Source organism: Beta vulgaris, chromosome 2 (genome assembly GCF_026745355.1).
Source record: "Beta vulgaris subsp. vulgaris cultivar EL10 chromosome 2, EL10.2, whole genome shotgun sequence".
In the NCBI taxonomy this organism is placed as follows: Eukaryota; Viridiplantae; Streptophyta; class Magnoliopsida; order Caryophyllales; family Amaranthaceae; genus Beta; species Beta vulgaris.
Window position 1 is genome coordinate 38,056,539 of NC_079203.1, and position 18,743 is coordinate 38,075,281.

Genomic DNA, 18,743 nt, shown 5'->3' on the forward strand with positions numbered 1-18,743 from the left:
TTGACCATAATCAAACAGGACAATTATTTGAGAAGGAGAAATACTACTTAATTAATCACCAGAACCATTTTCAATTCCATTCGTCTCTCGCCTACCGAATATATATTTGATAGTATCAGCATTTCCAGCCCCATAAACAAAATTTTACTCACGAAGTCACGAGTCATGATACAAGTGAACTGAGTACAAATACTCTGGTTCAAGTGCATAGCCGTAGCCTTCAAGGATAAACCAGTACATTTGTGTCTCAGCATAGACAACCAGAAGTCACAATACATTTGAAAAGCAGGCAACACTTGCATATAGCCTGGAAGGATGTATACAACCACGAAGAAAAATGCGACAGAGAAAAGCGCAACATAACTATACTCATGTTCATACACCATCTGAGAGGCATTGCGAAGACGTATAAGGTTGTCAGCATGTCAAACTGCCGCCTGCAATGACAAAGGACTAGATACATAAGTTATCCATTTTCAGAACAGCAAACTAGCTAAAAGCTCAAGGATTGCAGTTGCGAACATCAGAATATATGATAAAGAAGTAGTGATTTTTCTTTCACAGTAAGAGTTTGAGGTTCACTCTCTATCAAACAAGGACCACCTGCTCTTTCTTACCTCTACAGACACTGAATTTCTTGTTCACGCTGATCCTTTCTTAATTTCCAAGTTTTCATTGTTTGGATTTTCTACCTTCTAATCTTGCCATCTATATTATCCTTGGTAACTTTAGCTGTTGCTCACTTGTTTCATTTGAGCAGGACATCTTCTTTACATTTTAATTCTATTTTCAAATACTACTAGCAGAGCCACAGTCAACATGCATAGAATTGTGATCGTCCTTCACAAAGTTATTCACTTATTCTTCTGCTTCCCCTAATCCGGCTAACTTTTCTCCTTGCTCCTTTAGATGTGAAAAAGATGAGAATTTCTTTAGCAAAATTCAACTACTACATAATGAAAGAAACCGACAATTTGGTGAAGTTCACACCTGACACCCCACCACTTTGTTATCAGCATAAGGGTAATGTTATAGGTAGCCCTAAAGGGCTACATATAAACATTAAATACATTTCTTTAAATGGAAACAGTTTAAGAATTCAAGACACATTTTCATATCAACTGAGGTAATAAATGCTTGATTCAATATTTTATTTCCATTTTAAGCACCTTATACATAGCCCTAAGGGCTATGTATATCATTTTCCTTGGCATAAATCTCATAAATCAATAAAGACCGTATTGGTAAGATCTAGACAACCATCTTCTTCCTGTCCGAGATTGCAATAACAACTATCCTATTAGTATTATTAACTTTAACTTCAGCCACAAATTTGTAAAGCTCAAGGCGAAAATGGATGACCGTGGCTCTAGCTCCTCAAGTTGTAGAATGTTCAAGAGGGTTGAAGCTATGGGATTCAAGATGAGAATGACTATTGACTAGTGAACATAAGAAACGTCAATATATTCAAGGGGGCTCCACGTACGACTACAAATCTCTTGGAAGTTTTAACTAAATATTCATCTCAATGACAAATAATGATGATCAAGATGACAGGAGACTGAACTGGTGATAATATATAACTAGATCTCGATCATAGCTCCAAGACATGCTTCAGTTCTGCACAATACGCGGGGGGGGGGGGGGGGGGGAGGACAATTCTGTAAGAGGTCTGCTTAGATAATAGTCATTCAATCCATCAAATACTCCAATAACTCAAGGCTCCCATGTAGTTTATCTAAATCCATATAGTTTGTCCCCAACAACTCATCGTCCTTTCTCATTTTAAAACCTTAATGCATAGAAATCCTTACTGAATGCACTGTTTGTATGCATAATAAGCCCAATGACAGTTTTTACGCATGATAAAGAGCTCTTTGAAATTATTAGATTTGTATTGCACTATCATAAATCTTTCTCATAATAGCAACTATACCTATTTTGCTAACCCTCCTGCAATCTACAATCCATAACAAGCGAATTGATACATGGTTCATCGTACAATGGCATACTTTTTGACTAATTGAACTGCAAGAAACCACATTTTCCAGAAGTAGCGAGCAAAGATTGTATTGGATACCTTACATGATGAATTCACCAATATCATGTTATAATAAAGAGAGACAATAGCAGTTAAATAAATCAAAAATAATGGATTCATATCTGTTCTTCAACTAATCTTAGTCGTAAACCAAGAAAGGAACGTATAGCATAGAAATGCGATGTAAGTCCCACATGTCGGTTAGAGATCAAAAGAAACCTATGTCAGGTAGATTTGTTCATAATAAGTGCATTATTGCTGATAATTCCTCATGTCTTCTAAGAAACTAGATAGAGGAAAGGAATTTGCTACCGATCCCATATATGGCCAGTTGGAGCTTTCTTAGATTTGCTGAAGACGGGTAAACCTTATTAGGGACTGTGTTTCCATGGTCTCTCACTGAATACTGGTTAACAAAAGCACCAAAAACCTATCATACAATATGGTACGTCGTCAGTCTTGCTTAACAGATAAACAAAATTTTAATATTTTAATACACACCACAGATGGTTTATGGCTAGGGACATGCTTTCACCTTCACAGAAAACACAAGGGGAAAGTAGGGAGGCACAACTGGCAGAACGAATCATCATCCAGTCGCACAGTTACAACTTACTCTCATTAATTGGTTTCTTTGACAGACAATGTTCTTTCTATTTTCGGCAATTTTGACAGTAGTGAAAAATGTCTAGATTAGCTACTACCAGCAAACGACTTCACATAGGTGAATGCCCTGTAAATGCTAACACTAGAGTATGCTTTCCTTCACAGTTGATAGATTAATGCAAAAAATCATGGGTCCTTCCATTGTCGTTGGACGGATCTCCTAAAGTTAGAAATCACTAGCAGAGGTGCTTACAAATTCTATTCCAGATTAATGCATTAATCTATCAGTCTTGCTTAACAGATAAACAAAATTTTAATATTTTAATACACACCACAGATGGTTTATGGCTAGGGACATGCTTTCACCTTCACAGAAAACACAAGGGGAAAGTAGGGAGGCACAACTGGCAGAACGAATCATCATCCAGTCGCACAGTTACAACTTACTCTCATTAATTGGTTTCTTTGACAGACACAATGTTCTTTCTATTTTCGGCAATTTTGACAGTAGTGAAAAATGTCTAGATTAGCTACTACCAGCAAACGACTTCACATAGGTGAATGCACTGTAAATGCTAACACTAGAGTATGCTTTCCTTCACAGTTGATAGATTAATGCGAAAAATCATGGGTCCTTCCATTGTCGTTGGACGGATCTCCTAAAGTTAGAAATCACTAGCAGAGGTACTTACAAATTCTATTCCAGATTAATGCATTAATCTATCAGTCTTGCTTAACAGATAAACAAAATTTTAATATTTTAATACACACCACAGATGGTTTATGGCTAGGGACATGCTTTCACCTTCACAGAAAACACAAGGGGGAAGTAGGGAGGCACAACTGGCAGAACGAATCATCATCCAGTCGCACAGTTACAACTTACTCTCATTAATTGGTTTCTTAGACAGACACAATGTTCTTTCTATTTTCGGCAATTTTGACAGTACTGAAAAATGTCTAGATTAGCTACTACCAGCAAACGACTTCACATAGGTGAATGCACTGTAAATGCTAACACTAGAGTATGCTTTCCTTCACAGTTGATAGATTAATGCGAAAAATCATGGGTCCTTCCATTGTCGTTGGACGGATCTCCTAAAGTTTAGAAATCACTAGCAGAGGTGCTTACAAATTCTATTCCAGATTAATGCATTAATCTATCAGTCTTGCTTAACAGATAAACAAAATTTTAATATTTTAATACACACCACAGATGGTTTATGGCTAGGGACATGCTTTCACCTTCACAGAAAACACAAGGGGAAAGTAGGGAGGCACAACTGGCAGAACGAATCATCATCCAGTCGCACAGTTACAACTTACTCTCATTAATTGGTTTCTTTGACAGACACAATGTTCTTTCTATTTTCGGCAATTTTGACAGTAGTGAAAAATGTCTAGATTAGCTACTACCAGCAAACGACTTCACATAGGTGAATGCACTGTAAATGCTAACATTAGAGTATGCTTTCCTTCACATTTGATAGATTAATGCGAAAAATCACGGGTCCTTCCATTGTCGTTGGACGGATCTCCTAAAGTTAGAAATCACTAGCAGAGGTGCTTACAAATTCTATTCCAGCAATGCTTTAAGTTTACTTAGAAAAGGGGCAACGAATACCTGACTGTTTCTTTTGCAATGTTCATGCAGAAATGATGTAGGTTCGAACTATCAAGTTGGAACATACATGGTTTGAATGAAGATAAAACAAGCTAAGTATTGTTCGAATAGAAAAACACTTAGTTGGGCGATTAATCTAACACTTAGAGATACAGATACACCACTCTAAATGATTAGACCTTCCTAAGATCACAAACTAGTTTGCCAAGACTAATTAAGCAAAGGACAAGCTCACTCAATTCCAATCTAAGAATCGAAGTTTAAACTTAAGGCTGCCATAACCGTGAGTATTTGTGGATCCAATCTCTCTGGGTTATTTTCTATCCTTCTACAGTTGTATGATTCGAGTGCAACTCTTATACAACAAGAAAGGACCAACTTTAGCAGAGATTTAAACGCCAAAAAAGACTTCTAAAAAGGAGGTAGGTTGAGTACAATAACTAAAAGCCCCATTGCTACAAAAACTCTAAAAGAGTTACAATAGAATAATAAACTTCCAAAATGATTGAAAAACAAACTTACATTGCTTACCAGCTCCCGTAGTATCAAATTATCAATGTCTCCTGCGAACATCATCACGTCGGTGTGTCTCATGTTTCTGCGGAGAATCTTCTTCCCTTTCATGTCTTCTCCTTCTGCGACCTTCCTCCTCCAGTGTCTCTTTATTTTTGTTTCCATGCCTATCGTGCTCCTTTCTATCATTTCTAAGTCTCTGCTCTTGCTCTCTTCTTTCCCGGGATTTACCTCCAAGATCATCGTCTTCCTGCCCCTCCCGCTTACTACCACCCTGCTTTCTGTAAACAAGCTCATCTTCGTCCCTCCTCTCCCTACTCCTTCCTTGCTTCTCGTCTTCTTCCCTACTTCCCCCCTTTCTTCCTCCCCGCTCATTCTCGTCCCTTCTTACACGCTTTTTGCTTCTGTAGTCGTCCTCATCCCTCTGTTCTAACTTTCTGTTTCGCTCCTCATCATTCTTAGAACTTTCCAGCTTTCTTTTCCGTAGCTCATCCTCCTCCCTTCTTTCTTGTCCTCTTCTTTCGTGCATATCTTTTTCCTCCCTCTCTAACTTTCTCCGATCATTGTCATCTTCATCAATACCCTTCTTTCTCCTTTCAGAGCCATCTTCTACCTTCTTTTCCCACTTCCTCCTTTCTTGGTCAATATCCTCCTTGCTTTCCAGCTTTCTGCCTCCTTGCAGACCTTCCTCCTTACTCTCATGTCTCCTACTACCATGCTCACCTTCTGATCTCCTTTCACGCTTTCTAGTTCCATCTTCTGCCTCCAGCTTCTCATACTTTTTATAAATTTGTTCATCTTCCAGTGTATTAGGTGCCCACCTGTTGTCATCATCATGTACATTTCTTTCTCCATGACTAATAAGCTCCCTATCACTTCCTCTCACCTTATAATCTGTTTTGGACTTTAGATACCTTAGTTGCTTCTCTTTATCCTTTGCACGTTCCTTCGATTTTGTTTCAACATCAGAATCCTCATCTTCAGAATCATGCCTCCCTCTTCTGTGACTCTTCTCCTTTTTATCTTCATTATCTGAATCAACAACATCATCATTGGTATCACGCCTCCTACTTCTTTGACTTCTCTCCGGTTCAAGCTTCGCAGAATTTGTACCTTGAGCAGAAATATCAGAACCCTTATAGTACTTATCCATATATCTTCTCCCATAGTCATCCTTTTCTAACTCATTTCTCTTACTTCTGTTGCTTCCAATTGATGGCATCTTTCTGTCAGAAATGACACTCTGGTTGGATTTCTTGGTTCTATGACCAGGAGATCTACTGCTATGGTCGGAATCACTGCTGGAATCATGTCTTTTCGGCCCTCTGGAGTACTTTCCAGCATTCTTTTGACACTCTTTGTCAGAATTATCGCTATCTGAATCAGGATCATGACTTTCAACAGAGATGTTTTTCTTGGACATCCTGGTGGACCTCTTTTTTCTCTTTGATTCTCCATCAGAATCTGAAGCACTACTATCCTCAGTCCTTTCTGAATCAGAAGTCATACTGTCACGACTTCTCCTTTTTTCTTCCTTTTTTGTCTTCCCCCCTTGGTTCGGCAATCTGCCTTCAGCTTGATGATGTTTCTCAATTTTCACTTCCTCGTCACCGTGCAAAATTTCACCTTCTTCTCTTTCGCTGCTATCATTATCAGAGTCATCCTTTCTAATGATTTTCAGTTTATCGTCATCATTGCCAATATCTAAATCACTTATTTGTCCCTGCTTGGTTGCTTCAACATCGGGTGCAGTAATGCCAAGTGCAGCTCTGAGTTTTTCCATTTGCTTTTCTTTCCTAGCTGCAATTTGATGAGTTTCTGTATCTGAGACCCTGAACAGCAAAAACATCCACAAAGAATGTTAATCATAACAATTACCAGGAGGAGAAAAGTTATAATGTTAATAATAGAGCAAAAGAACATTCTTTTTTCGTACCAACTACTAAATAAAAACCACAATTTACCAGGATGAGTTAATTGATACACCTTGTGTCTACTATACCGAATTTCCAAAAACAAGATTCCATTTTCTTTTCCAAGATAACATTACATGTTCTCAGTTTACGGACATTCTTCTCCAAGGGGACAATACATGATGTCAAGGAGCCACCATATATATGTGGCAAAACCGCAAAAGCAAAATGAAGCATCATTCTAGCAAGGAGGGATAATTTGTCATTAATACAAACAACCAACTCACAGTTCCTACTTATGGACAACTCAATAGAAAAATTCATTTCAAATAGTTCCTTATTCGCCTTTTTGCTGATACAATCCATAATTTTCAACAGAATGATAAAATTACAGTAGATAGAGCAACAGAAAGAGACAGCATGGTTTTTCACAGAAGCACAAAGACATGCAATTGCTCAATCAATCAAAATTGTTGGACTGTCAAGGAAGGTATAAAAGCTTTTCAGCATCAGAATTTTCCGATCTAATTAGACAACTCTTAAAACTTCAATTGCAGATTACAAAAATCAGTTCCAACATAGTTACAATGTTGATTGGTTAGACCTAAACAGATTTTTGACCTCTATACTCCAACCGTAGTTTTCCTATCAACTTCTAGATATACTTGAAACAAACTACAGAAGGTAAAGAACAGGAGCCACAATTACCACACAAAACTACATGAAAATCCTTCTTTTCATCATTTTAGCACTGAGCTTAACCATTTTATATATCATCATCAAATGTTCTTCTATTTAACACATTAGAAGAATGGCAAGACATAACTCCAACCATCAGCAATTACATTGTCCAAACTATCCATTTATTTCATTCATCAAACAAATAAACATGGAAGCCCTATTCTAACCTCAACTTCCAGCAAGCAACACACAAATCATAAAACCATCATGATAGCCTAAACATTCACAAGTATTTCACAACTAGAAAAACGAAATAACTATTACTTCTTATCGGAATTCGCCACAGCACCAGCATCATCATCAGCAGCCGCCTCAGCTTCAAGCTTACGCCTCAGCTCCTCACACTTCTCAGCAATCTCAGCATCTGTGTAACCTTGTTCACTAAGCTTGTCCTCCAAGATCACAAGCTTGAGCTCGATTTGACGCTTACGATCATGCTCCAATATTTCCTTATTCGCCTTCTTGCTGATACCACCCATACCCTGATCAGGGCCAAACCCTTTGTTACCATCCACTACCACTTTCGACGTCTTCCCCCGAATCAAAAACTTATTAGTTTGGACATATCCATTTGTTCCTGAACCTCTTGGCGTCTGTAATCCTATTCCATTGTACATCTTGAATTCAAACCACTGCACACTCGAAAACCTCAGAATTAGAAAACCGAACCACAATTAAACACATAAAATCGTTTCTGAATCAGATTTATGAAGACAAAATGAACGATTTGATTTAGTATGAGTAATTAAATAATCATAAACCGAATTAAAGTAATAAATTACGTCAAATTGAACGATTTAAAGCGTTTACGATCAACTACAATCAGATTGCGATTGAAAGACATGACCAAATAGGTAAATTGAAGAGCAAAATCGGCGAAGTAATATACAAGATCGTAGAAAAATTTACACCAAAAAAGCGAAGAAGAAAATTGAAGAGTGAAAATCAACAAACCTAAAGAATGACAAGTAGAGATATCTTCCGGAAGGAGAGAGAGAGAGAATGGATTTTTGTTTCGTACGCTGAGAAAACAGTGGAAACCTCACTTGACCTAAAATTTGGAAACGCACCAACCTCTCATGAATCTTTACACTAGATATATCTGGCGAGTGATAATACCGTCGTAAAGGCAAATGATAAGACGCACATTCTTGTATGAACTAGTATTTGGGTCAGGTTATGTTTTTGAAATTGATATGTATTTTTTTTACATTTTCACTAAAATACATTAAAAAATATTCAATATTTAAAAGGTACAAATATAATAATATGGATTTGGGTCTGGTTGTTGCTCCGAGTTGGTATTATGTTTTTGAAATTGATATGTATTTTTTTACATTTCCACTAAAATATATTAAGAAACATTCAACATTTAAAAGCTACAAATATAACAATATGGATACTTAAAACATGATTAAAAGTTGGTTGAGATGGTAATTGTGACATGTATAATAGTAAGAGGTCACGGGTTCAAATCTTGCTGCAAGTTACTCGTTTATATTAGAGTTATTACTTAGCCTATAGGAAACACTAACACATTGGCTGGTTACCAGCTTTAATAATATTCTCACTTTCTTAGTATTGGTTTTAAGACTAAAGAATTGGTTGCCTTGAGATAAGACTTTTTTTTTCCCTTATTGATGTAGCAAGGTTTGAGCAAGGTTTCTAGTTGAAACTAGTTATTAGACCCGGGCTATGCCTCGGGTAAGAAAAAATTTCATTTATTAATATAATACTTTATGACAATAACACTAAATACAACGTAGCCTAGTGGTTAGAACTTTAGTATATGTACTTGAGGTCTCGAGATCAAACCCTATACTATGCAATTTCTTAATTTTTTTATTGTACATGCATTACATGAACTAAAACTCCCTAGGGAGAGCGCCACGTGACACAGTTTCTTGTTTTTGCACGCCTTTTAATATATTATTATAGATATGGAAATCAAAGACTCAATTTCAAATGGAAGAAAAGCAAATAGAGACCATAGTGCAATGATACCATACATACTTTGAGAAGTCTTAGATATATGTTATGAGCAAGATTAAGATTCAAGGGGTCTTGTCTTAGGACATTGTCTATATGCCACATTGCCATGTCAACATTCTACTAACATTTAATAATTGAATTATTGTTAAGATTTAACCAGTTTTATCTCCTTGCTCTTGTAAAGTCATCCCAATTTATATATCATATGATTTTATTAATTTATTCAACTTACACATTGAGTCTTAAGTGGTTTTCTTGATATTTTCAATTGATTTATAACTTGTCAAGACCTACCCCCATTTCATTGCTGCAAATTATTTTTACTTGTCTTATGATTAGATTTACATATCAATGCTAGCGAATTTCAAATATGATAAGTTTGGATCGATTATGCTCTTTAGGCAAAGTGCCACAAGATGAATTTGAAAGAATAAAAGATAATACATGATGAAAGAACAAATGATAGAATGATATAAAATTAGTGAAAATCTAATATGACATGTGTAAGGAGTCTGAATTCAAAACACAAGAGTTAAAGGCTGATAAACTGCATGTGTATAGTGTCTTTTCATGCATTATAGGTTGATTTTGTAGATATTTTTAGTAATTTAGGGTCACATTTGCGTAAGTTGTCATCATTTTGCTCCAAAAAGCTTTGCTTGCGGTTTCTTAATGTTTCAGGTGATTATATGATCATTTGGATACTTAGCGTTTGGAGTTTATACATGTTGCTTTAGATTGTTTTCAGTTGAAACGAAGAAATACAATAGTTGCAAAGTGATAAAAACTGATATATATTCATTGTTTTGATCATAGCGGTAGCTCTATTGATTGGATTGACGTGATTACAATATAGTTATAAACTAGACTTGAAAGGCTTTGCAACAATAGGTCACACACCCTCTAAATGTTTCTAAAACTCAAGATATGACCCCTGAAAGTCACCCCAGCAAACTGGTCAAAAATATGGCCCCAGGTTCATGCGTCTCACTTGCTATTGCTACTGCAGCGGCGCAGACACCACCTGCATTCGTGGAGTTTGGCACTGCAGCACCTGCAGAAGTTGGTGCTCCTTGATGCATCTAGTAGCGGGTTTAGCGCCCCTCAATCATCATCTTTCAACCAATAATCATCAACTTAGGTATACTAATTCTCACTCCCTCCAGTTTTTTTTTTTTTTTATTATTACCCATTTTTTGGACACAAAGTTTTATGAGAAATATATATGTGAGTTATAAAAGGGAAGATAAAGTTAGAGGTGTCAAACTCGACCAATGGATGGGTTTGGGTTGACCCAACTTTGGTCGGAATAAACTAGGTGAGGGTGGGGCGTGGGTCTGAAGTGGCTTGGTCTGGGATCTGGGTGGCTTTGGGTCAGGTCCAATTGGGTGATGGAGCTCTCGACACTGGGTGGGAAGTGGGTCGGGTGAGGTTGGGTCGTTGGTGGATGTGTTGGGTGAATTTGGATCGGAATGGAATAAGGTGAAGTCGGTCCAAATCGGCTCTTGGATGGGCTTGGGTCGAAACAACTGGCTCTCAGAATTACTTGGGTCGGAACAAATCGACTCTGGGAAGGGCTTAGGTCGGAATAAATCGTCTCTCGGAACAAATTGGGTCGGCTCAAGCCGGCGCCAAATGGACTTGGGTTGGAGCAAATCAACTCTTGGAAGGACTTGAGTTTGAATAGGCTCTCGAAACAAATCGCCTCTTGGAATAAGTCGGTATCGGATAAAGTTGGGTCAGGTTAAGCTAATTCTCGAAATAATTTTGGTCAGAACAAATTGACATTGGGTGGAGTTGGTATTTCTACTCCCGCATAACCTACTAGTCTAATAGGTAGAGCATTGCGCAAATGCACAAAGGTTATGAGTACAAATCCCACGTAGGTTGTTGCGTACTTAAGTAAAATTTGAATACATGTTTAGAATAAAAAAAGATAATATAATTATTAGATAATAATAACTATTGTCCAAAAACAAAATTGCAACTACAAATCTGTTCATAAAAGATAATCAATAACGACAAGAAGCAACTTTGGTCGCAAAAATATATGGTACTTTGAATTTCCAAAAGTATATGGGTCGCAATGTTTTTGGGTCGGGTTGCCTTAGGTTGGGTAGTAACTGGGCTGGGTAGTATTGGTCGAGTAATGAGTGGGTCGAGTAGTAACTAGGTGGATCTAACTGGGCCATTTGCGAGTGAAGTTGGGTGCAGGTTAATTTTGGGTCGGAGCACATGTTGGGTTTGGTCATACTTCACAGATCCAACTGAGTACGGGGACAACTTGGGCAGGCCTAGATTGATTTGAGTTTCCATTTTCACTGGTACAACTGGACATAGATAGACACTAGATTAGAATGGATCGTTTTTTTAATTTTCCAATCTCAGCCCGAAATATGTTGGGTCAAGATCGGATGCGGATTCAATTCACCCGTGGGTCGGCTCACTTTTTGACGCATCTAAATTTTGTCTACATCTGTAGGCTAATTTTGGGCTACCTAAACTTATTATATACAATTGTTGTAATATCGTTGCCAAAGGTCCAAATCAGCAACTAATGATTGATAAATTATGCATCTTTGTAGTGTAAAACAAACTTCTAACTTTAGCTTAAAGAAAAAAAATATAAATGAGATTAGATCTCAAAATCAAATTTCTCGTTGTCACCCTTTGGCTCAATATATACTTTCTCCACCTGAGTTTATTGTATGTTCTAAATTATTGAATAACTTTCAACAAAATAAATAAGTTCCAACTTTTTTTTTTTTTTTTTTTTTTTTTTGGTACAGAAGGAGAAGTTAGGGCACCCTTCTCTCAAGGGAGTAACCTAACAAATCTAGGTTTACAAAATAGGCTAGTGTAGGATCATTTCGTGTGTCAACGTCCACTACCGCATCAGAAATATTGTGACCTTTTTTTGATAGATAGTCTGCTGTGCGGTTGGCTTCGCGGAAAATGTGATCTATGGAGCAAATGGTCATTTGACTAATTTTCAACCGGATATCGTTGATGAGAGTGGTAATGCTCCATGGACATGAATATCGACCTTGAAGAATGTGAATCACCACCTGATTGTTTCCTTCGACATAGATGTTCTGGATATTGAGATTTTGTGCCAAAATCAGACCATTGCGTAGTCTCCAGGCCTCAGCTACAAGGGCAGAAGTTTGACCAAAATGATACGTTTGTGCTGCTAAAACTTGTCCTGCAGAGTTACGGATGATTGCACCAGCCGAAGCGGAGGTCCCAACAACAGAGCCATCAAAATTAAGTTTACAACATCCTTTCGGAGGGGGGCGCCATTGAACATACACGCTGGTAGGTGGCCTGCACAGTGGGAGGGAAGAGATAGTGTGAGAGATATCTACCAATGAGCGAGCGGTCCATTCCTGTTGCAAATGCCAGGCTCTGTAATATATACGATCTATATTGAAATTACTTCTTTCAAAAACAATAGAATTTCGTTCTTTCCATATGCTCCAAAGACTATAACTAACTAAACGAATAGTCTTAGGACGGTGGCGAAGTGATGTAAGACAGTGTTCAATATTATTAGGTATAGTAGACCAAATTTTTTGTCTTATATGATTAGAGTTCCAATATTTATGTGTAATAGGGCATGTGAAGAAAAGGTGAGTTATGGTTTCAGTTCCTGTATGACACATCGGACAATGAGAGTTATCCGTTATTTGTCTTGTTGCTAAGTTTGACATTACGGGGAGGCCGTTATGCAGAATCTGCCATAAGAAAATCTGAAATTTTGGGGCAATATCAATTTTCCAAATCCAATGGAATGGCCAAGGCCTATGATCTGTTAAATTCAATCCATGAGCAAGCTAAGTTGCTGATTTGATCGAAAATTCACCTGAGCTAGTAAGACCCCAGCATGGAGAGTCCGGCATATCCTGGGAGGGGATAGGGATACCTAAAATTTTTTGAACAATATGTGTAGGTACTAATTGTTGTAACATTGGGATATTCCATTCTCGAGAAGACAATATAACATTATTAACAGTTAGCTCAAGATTTTCAATATTATTTATATCTAGATTAAGAGTTTCAATTAGGTTTTGTTGGGAACACCAATTATCCATCCAAAAATAGATCTTTTCACCTGTTCCAATTTTCCATCTTATACCTTTTCTCAAAAGTTCACGATTTTGGAGAATGGCTTTCCATATGTGAGAGTCGGATGATTTGGATTTATAGTTAAAAAATGAAGTTTGTTGCAGATATTTTTGTCGCATAAGAGTTGGCCAAAGATTCTTTTGGTTCGTTAGTATGCGCCATCCCATTTTTGCTAGAAATGCATTATTTACATAAGCCATTTTTCGGAAGTTCAGACCCCCATATTTTTTAGGACGACAAAGTTTTGACCAAGCCAGTAACGGGATTCCCGATTTATTGGAAGATGTTTTCCAAAAAAATTTACTATTAATGGCATCAATCATAGAACATGTTTTTCTTGGTACCTTAGTACAGGCCATATGATAGGCAGGAGTAGATTCAAGATGGCTTTGTATAAGAATTGATTTCCCAGCCTTAGATAGAAAATGATTATGCCAAGAATTAATTTTACTATCGACTTTTCGTATTAAAGAGTGGAAGTCATTAGGCAGTGGCTTATAGCTAGAGAAAATAACTCCAAGATATCGTCCTAAAAAGGTTTTAGGAGTCATGTTAAAAATACTAGCAGTAGATTGTTTTCGTTGATTTGTTACCTGTTTAGAAAAAATAATTGCAGATTTGTGAAAATTAATTAGTTGTCCTGAGCTTTGGCAGAACGAGTCTAATATATTTTTTAAGCGGTGAGCCGATGCTGGTTTAGACTTGCAAAATAAAAGCCCATCATCTGCAAAGAAAAGCCCAGGTATGGTTTGTGAATTTGGAGCTAATTTGATGCCGATTCCTGACTTTGGGGTTTGTGCTGCAAAATGTAATTGTCTACAGAGTATATCCATACAAATAATAAAAATGTATGGTGATAATGGGTCGCCTTGTCTGATTCCCCGAGTAGGCCTAAAGATAGGTGTAGTGTCTTGGTTAATTACAACGGAATACGATACAGTTGTGATACATTGCATAATCCATGTGATCCATTTCGGATGAAAACCATAGCTTTTTAGTGCATGAATTATAAAGTCCCATTCTAGACGGTCGTAAGCTTTTTCCATATCTAATTTGAGAGCAAACCAACCGGTCTTGCTTTTTGATTTATTAAAGATATTCAGGACTTCTTGTACGATGAGTACATTGTCATGTATTAGTCTGCCTGGCGTAAATGCATTTTGGAAAGGGCTAATAATTCTGGTAAGAATGGGTTGTAATCTTGTAACTAAAATTTTGGAAATGATTTTGTACAAGGTAGTACACAGACTGATTGGTCGAAATTGGTTGGGCTTTTGAGGTTGATTAATTTTCGGTATTAAAGTGATCAGAGTATGATTGATGCTTCTTAGTAACCTGCCATGCGTAAGGAAATCATGCATTGCTTTACAAATATCTGGGCCTACAATGTCCCAATATTGTTGGAAAAATTTAGCTCCAAATCCATCTGAACCCGGGGATTTAGAAGGGTCTATGCTAAAAAGTGCTTGGCGGATTTCCTTATCTGAGATTGGTGCAGTTAGTTGTATATTATCTTCTTCTGTTATGATTGACGATACACAAGGGGTTACAATATTTCGGTTGTATTGAATTGTCGATTTAAAGCGTTCTTGAAACTCATCCTGAAAAGCATTATAAATTTCAGAAGGGGTATCAACCCATTGGTTCAAAGAATTTCTTATTTTTTTTATTTGGAGACGTTTTATTCTGGATGCAATCTTAGAATGGAAAAAGGCAGAATTACGATCACCTTTTGTCAGCCATTGTTTTCGAGAATACTTGCCCCAGTATCTTTGGTTAAAAGATAACAATCTTTCTCGTTGTCTTATGAGACGGGCTAAATGTTGCTCAATATGTGCGTTATTAGGGAATAGTAATAGTTGATTTTGAACATTTAATAATTTGTCATGATTTTGGTCCAATTTTAGTTGCATATGGCCAAATTTGTTCTTGGACCAAGTTTTTAATTCTTGTTTCACATATTGGAGCTTTCGAGATATATTATAGAAATGCGAATGAGAGTGTCGTTGATTCCATTGTCTTTTAACTAGTTTTCTAGTAAAAGGATCATTTATCCAAGCATTTTGAAATCGAAATCTAGGTGGCTTCTGATATGTGTCTTGACTTGTTGACAAAATAATAGGGGCATGATCTGAGCATGTAAATGTGCTATAATGAAGATAAGCGTTGGGATAATCAATAGCCCATGCAGAAGATACTATGCAACGATCAAGCTTTTCATAAATATGATGATGGTTGTATCTTTTTTTCCATGAGTAGGAATTCGGGGGACTTAAAACATCTTTTGCATTACAAGCATAAATAAATTCAGATAGTATTTGACAGCGATTATTGTGAGCCAGGTTCCCTCCTTTCTTTTCTGAGATATATAATAGTTCATTAAAATCGCCAATAATGCACCAAGGCATTTGTAAGGTGCTAAAAAATGAGGTCATGTCATTCCAGAAGATTGGTTTTTCTGAATTTTGAGCTGGTGCGTACAAGCCTGTTAGCCAAAAGGATGCTAAGGTATTTTTGTTTTGTACGATAAAGTTAGCTAGACGATAGGTACCTGGTTGTGGGGTAATCATGAATTCATTATTATTCCAAAAAATCCACATACCTCCACAATGTCCATTTGGATCTATAATAAGCATGTCATCGAATCCTAGTGTTTTTAAAATGATATGTCTATTAATCTTAGAGCTCATTGTTTCAAGAATAATGAGTATATCAGGTTTGAATTTGCGAGTGAGAAAAATTAACTCACTTTGTGCATTTTGTTTTTTTGCTCCTTGGATATTCCAACTAATAATTTTCATAGTGTATCCATAGTATTTGTTCTACTTGTCATAAGACATCAAATGTCTGGGCAAGCATCAAAAGATGCTGGGCAAGGCCATAAGCCAGTCCCAATAAATATAACAATATGTCGTTATTAATTACATGTAATGAAATTGTACATACTAGGGAGCCATTTTTTATTCTTACATGGCAAGCCCCATATTTCATCACTTTGATGTATTGAAACATCATAATGACTACTATCATGATAGTTATTAGGCTATCAATTTTTATAAGAATCTTTGAACAATGACTTTTCCATTTTTGAGAGTTCTTGTAATATTCAGATGTTTGATCATAGTTGTTGCTATCCTTTTCGCAATGCTCCAAAGCAATCTTGACTCCCATATTTTTATCCTCATACCTGCAGTGAATTTGATTATTCCACTGATAGTTTATAGAATAGATTGAATATACAAAATGATGCAGATTGAATGTGAGTTATTGCCATGAAGTGGTATTCAAAAAAGTGTAATTTCATTGATCTTTGCAGCTCAGTACACACATATATATTAGCCATTACAGTAGGTCTACTAGTAGTGCCTAGATACATAAACTAAGATATATTAGTAAGCTAGTAAGTCAAAAGGTTGAGTCAGCATCTAAATTGTCACTTTTTCTTCTGTTTGGAAGAGGCAGAGTCTTCCTCATCTTCAGTGCGGCGTCTTTTTGAAGACTCAGAGGATATGGTAATCTCCTTCTCATGGCCTAAAGCATCCAAAAACAATTTATCGACCTCCGATAGTTCATGTGCAAGTGCAGTGTCAGATGAGGAGGGGCTCAGATGGCCTATATTTGAACCATATTCATTAATAATCGGGGGGAATGCAGGAGGCGGAATGGTAGATTGTAGAGTTTGTAATGCTTCAACATATTCAGGGTCAGCTTCTTCAATTGTTTAATTAGCTAAAAGAGGTTCAAGATTACTTGTAGTACTCACATAAGGCTGGGATTTCTGAGGGTCAGAAGGGTGCACATTATCCTTATTAATGTCGGAGGTGGAAACATTGAGTTTAGATGTGACTAGGTTCGTAATCTTTTCTTGCTGGGTTGGTTTATTAGCTTCAGTTTGTGGGGTTTTAAAACCTGGGTCTTGAACCTTTGCTTTTTTGGTAGCGGTTGATGTTCGACCTTTGCGTTTTGGTACAACCTTTATCCATCTTCCACTAGATTCAGCTTCCTTATGGGGTGCTGGAGTAGTTCGGGGGGAATTAATGGTACTAGCCTTGAGCCTATCCACTAAAAGATGAAGGTTATGGTCTGCCCTTTGAGAGCAAACATCTAAGGTGTGTTCTTCCGATCCACAAAGAGGGCAAACTTCCAACATACCTTCATAAGTGAGAAAAATTTCACGCATTTGACCTTTATTTTCTGTCGAAATCGGGCTTGTGATCAGTAGTTGAAAAATTGTCCGAATAAATTCTAATATTGAACTTAAATAACCCCCTAATGATATATGGTGAGATATAAATTTTTGAAGTGGACCCTTTTGCAAATCATGAAGTGCACTAAGTGTTGCATTTTTTTTTCAACTTCATATTTGCATTTATAATATTCCAAATTTTTGTAACTATTTTATAAAATTTATTTTTGTTATAATAAGATTTATAAATATAAAATTCTAAAAAATAGAATATAATAGTAATAATTAGATTTTTTTATGGAAATTTGTTTTATTATACCAAATTATTTTTTTTATCATTTAAAAAGATAAATATATATATATATTTCGAAAAAAAAATTGCTAAAAGAAAATCAGATTTTATTTTATCATCTTTTTCGTCCAATAAGAAAAAAAATAGAGAGAAAAGAAAATTCTAAAATTATAACTTGAGTTGGTTTTGGGAAAGGATTAGATTTTTGTAAATACTTATCTTTTGGTGAAAATCCTAAGATTTATACATATATTTATACCCCAAACACCCAAAAATCTCCACGTAATACACTTTCTTCATCTCGTTGGTAAGTTCTAAATTTCATATCTAAAATCACCATTGTTGTGTTTCGAAGGTTTCAACCAGGAAAAAAATAATACTTCCTCCATTTCAAAATAGATGCTACATTGTTGACTTTTCCATTATTCATGAATGAGGTTTGACCATGCATTATTTACTATTAGGTAAAATCAAATGTTATAATGTAATATGTTGTTGGATTTGTCTTAATGTATATTTTCAGAAAATCAAAATTTTATACTTTACTCTAATACATAATTAAAGATATTAGTAGTCAAAGTAGTGCCTCGACAAGCGTTTTAGTCAACAATGTACCATCTATTTTGAAACGGAGGAAGTAATATATTTTTAAAACCCGACACGGCGACTCTGACGACTTGACCGGAGTCCCGCGCCGGTTTTCTTCT

The 18,743-nt window shown here is 36.4% G+C and overlaps 1 protein-coding gene across 4 annotated transcripts; it reads right to left on the reverse strand.

The window, feature by feature from the left end:
• Positions 1-47: 47 nt before the first annotated feature.
• Positions 48-8,560, reverse strand: LOC104886756 (uncharacterized). Of its 4 annotated transcripts, none has more exons than XR_789250.4 (5): positions 8,393-8,560; positions 7,703-8,070; positions 4,803-6,616; positions 2,354-2,471; positions 48-437 (listed from the first exon to the last, which is right to left on the reverse strand). XR_789250.4 is itself a non-coding variant. In XM_010671246.4 (4 exons), the coding sequence occupies exons 2-3, from the start codon at positions 8,053-8,055 to the stop codon at positions 4,825-4,827; spliced, it is 2,145 nt and encodes a 714-aa protein (XP_010669548.2). In that variant the 5' UTR covers positions 8,056-8,070; positions 8,393-8,560; the 3' UTR covers positions 48-437; positions 4,803-4,824. The 4 variants fall into 4 exon arrangements, 2 of the variants coding, with proteins under 2 accessions (XP_010669548.2, XP_010669547.2); XR_789249.4 differs by having other exon boundaries at positions 4,794-6,616; XM_010671246.4 differs by lacking the exon at positions 2,354-2,471.
• Positions 8,561-18,743: the final 10,183 nt, after the last annotated feature.